The sequence below is a fragment of the Engraulis encrasicolus genome, chromosome 18 (assembly GCF_034702125.1).
Source record: "Engraulis encrasicolus isolate BLACKSEA-1 chromosome 18, IST_EnEncr_1.0, whole genome shotgun sequence".
Classification (NCBI taxonomy): domain Eukaryota; kingdom Metazoa; phylum Chordata; class Actinopteri; order Clupeiformes; family Engraulidae; genus Engraulis; species Engraulis encrasicolus.
Genome location: NC_085874.1, coordinates 35,298,056 through 35,300,555, shown reverse-complemented (window position 1 = coordinate 35,300,555; position 2,500 = coordinate 35,298,056). Strand labels below are relative to the sequence as shown.

The 2,500-nt window shown below is 38.3% G+C and overlaps 1 protein-coding gene across 1 annotated transcript in view; it reads right to left on the bottom strand.

The window, feature by feature from the left end:
- The window catches only part of brf1b (BRF1 RNA polymerase III transcription initiation factor subunit b), a 180,875-nt gene that overhangs the window by 47,870 nt on the left and 130,505 nt on the right, over positions 1-2,500 (bottom strand). Inside the window, exons 16-17 of the mRNA XM_063223546.1 lie at positions 790-941; positions 142-276 (exon numbers count right to left, since the gene is read on the bottom strand). Coding sequence (XP_063079616.1) covers positions 142-276; positions 790-941 — 287 coding nt within the window. The remainder of the gene's footprint in view (positions 1-141; positions 277-789; positions 942-2,500) is intronic.

Sequence of the window (2,500 nt, the reverse complement as noted above, 5' to 3'; positions counted from 1 at the left end):
GACCCCGGGTTCGATTCTGGCCTGAGGTAATTTCCCATTCCACCCTGTCTTTTTCTCCTAATACTTTCCTTTCTCCTCTCCCCCTATCTAATAATAAAAAGGCAAGAGAAGCCCCAAAAAATAATAAAAAAGACTACCAACCTCTTGCCCATGAGGCTGGCTGGCTTGGCCAGGCCGAGGTTGCTCTTGCTGGGCTGCTTCTTGCGGCGCGTCAGCCTCTTGCGCCCGGTGCCGGCCGTGGTGGTGGTGGAGGCGGCGTCCTCGGAGGCCTGTGACCTGGGGCAGAGCCATAGAGAAAAAGAGTTACGTGAGGATTCGATCTTGCCTACAAATGTGGTCCAACAAAACCTGTCTCTGCCCATAGGCTGCCATACTGCCATACTATGCCCATAGACTGGCATGTTATCAGGGCTAGGTTATGAGTAGTAATTCTACAAAGTTGGATGTTCTGCTTCTGTCCTGGGACAAAGTTACCATTTAGGTCAAGTAATTAAACAGTTCATTGAAATCTGATCCTTTTAAAATACGGTAAATTGGCTATTTTATCAACACCGCTGGTAGTCCTCTGTGTTATTCTTTGAGTAACTATGGAAACTAACAGTTCATTTGGAACCTTTTGAGGCTGCCTAAAACAGTGAAAACAGCCATGTTTGACCATATATGGACAAGTTTTGCCACTATTATTATTTTTTTTACAATGAGATCGTCCAAACTGAAATACACCACTAATAATAATCAACATACTACTTTTTAGTAATTAAAATACTAAATTAAATACTCCTCTCTGACCTGGGGCTGCCGATGCTGCCTTTGCTGTTGAGGTCCCGCAACACATCGTAGTTGATCTTGCTGGAGATCTTCTTCCTCTCCAACATCTTCTCGATGGCCTCCTCCGCAGTGCTGGCACGGATCGGCTCACGCTTCTTGGATGGTTTCTTGGGCTTTAGATTGAAATTGAAAAATAAATAAACGAATAAGAAAAATTGATGACTTCCATATTGATATTCAATGGTTCCCTGGTCTGAAGATTACATGCTTTATATATAATTACAGCATTCCATTGGTAATCGAATTCTGATTTCTGATCGAGAAATCGATCTGATGAGGTTGGCATTCCTGATGGCTTCCTCTGCTGTGCTGTCCTACCGCTTGGGATAGAGATTAACGAAATACAAATAAATAATTCCCTCTCATACTAAATTCAATGGCTCCTTGAGTTACTGATTCAGCTCTAATACTTAATATGATGGTTTCTTGGTTTACAGAATATGTATGGCTCTAGTACTTCATTCAACGGTTTCTTGGGATTCAGATTAACAAAAAAAAAGAGTTAAGCTTTCAGCAACCAACGTTCCTTTTGAAACTTGAAAACCTCCAAGTCCAGTTACTTACAACTTACAATCTTTTCGACTAACACTCCTGGATAACGGGGAGTCTTAACAGGCACATTGCTTTTTAACACTTCTATTGAGCTACTTCCCTGAGCAACAGATTATATACGTACATACAGTATGTTTCTAGTGCTTCATTTGAATGCCTCCTCCTATGTGCCGTATTTTGCTTTTAACACTTCAGGCTACAGACTATACTACCTATGCTACACGCTACTAACATACTACAGATTATATATATGGTCCTAGTGCTTGATTTGAATGCCTCCTCTTACTATGTGCCGTATTTTAACGCTGCAGTAAGGCAAGGCAAGGCAAGTTTATTTATATAGCGCATTTCATACACAGGTGCAACTCAATGTGCTTCACAAAGTTAACAAATGTAGATGAAATAGGGAAGAAAGAAGGCGATGAATTAGAGTCAAAAAACATTTAAAACATTAAGATAAAACATAAGGTAAAAATAATAATAAAATAAAATAAAACAAATTAAATAAACATAAAAAAAGCCATCCGCACGTAGCCTAGTGCCTACGTGCGGATGGCTACTACACTTGATTTAGGTGACCATGGGTGTGTGCCATTGATTAAATGTTAACCAGCGACTGATTCACAACTGCCTGATTTACTTACTTGGCAGCGGCTATTAAACCATGCAGCCAAGCCCATTGACAGCTCTCGTTTCCAGGAACTCTTGTGTCAACTACTGTGGTAAATATTTTATATTTTATTTTATTTAAGTGTCTGGACGTAATGCATTTATAGGTTTAACTAAAATTTAACATTTCAAAATGCATTATTTTACAGAATGTAAGCACTAAACAAATAGGCAGGTACAATGCTAAACATTAGTCATGTAGATTGTAAAATAACAGCAAATTGTCCATACATTAACAAAATATATTAAAAAGGCTACTGCATGGTATTAAAGGTTGGAACATAGTAAATTACCCCTGTATGTACGTATGTATGTTCGTATGTATGTATGTATGTATGTATGTATGTATGTATGTATGTATGTATGTATGTATGTATGTATGTATGTATGTATGTATGTATGTATGTATGTATGTATGTATGTATGTATGTATGTATGTATAATAATAATA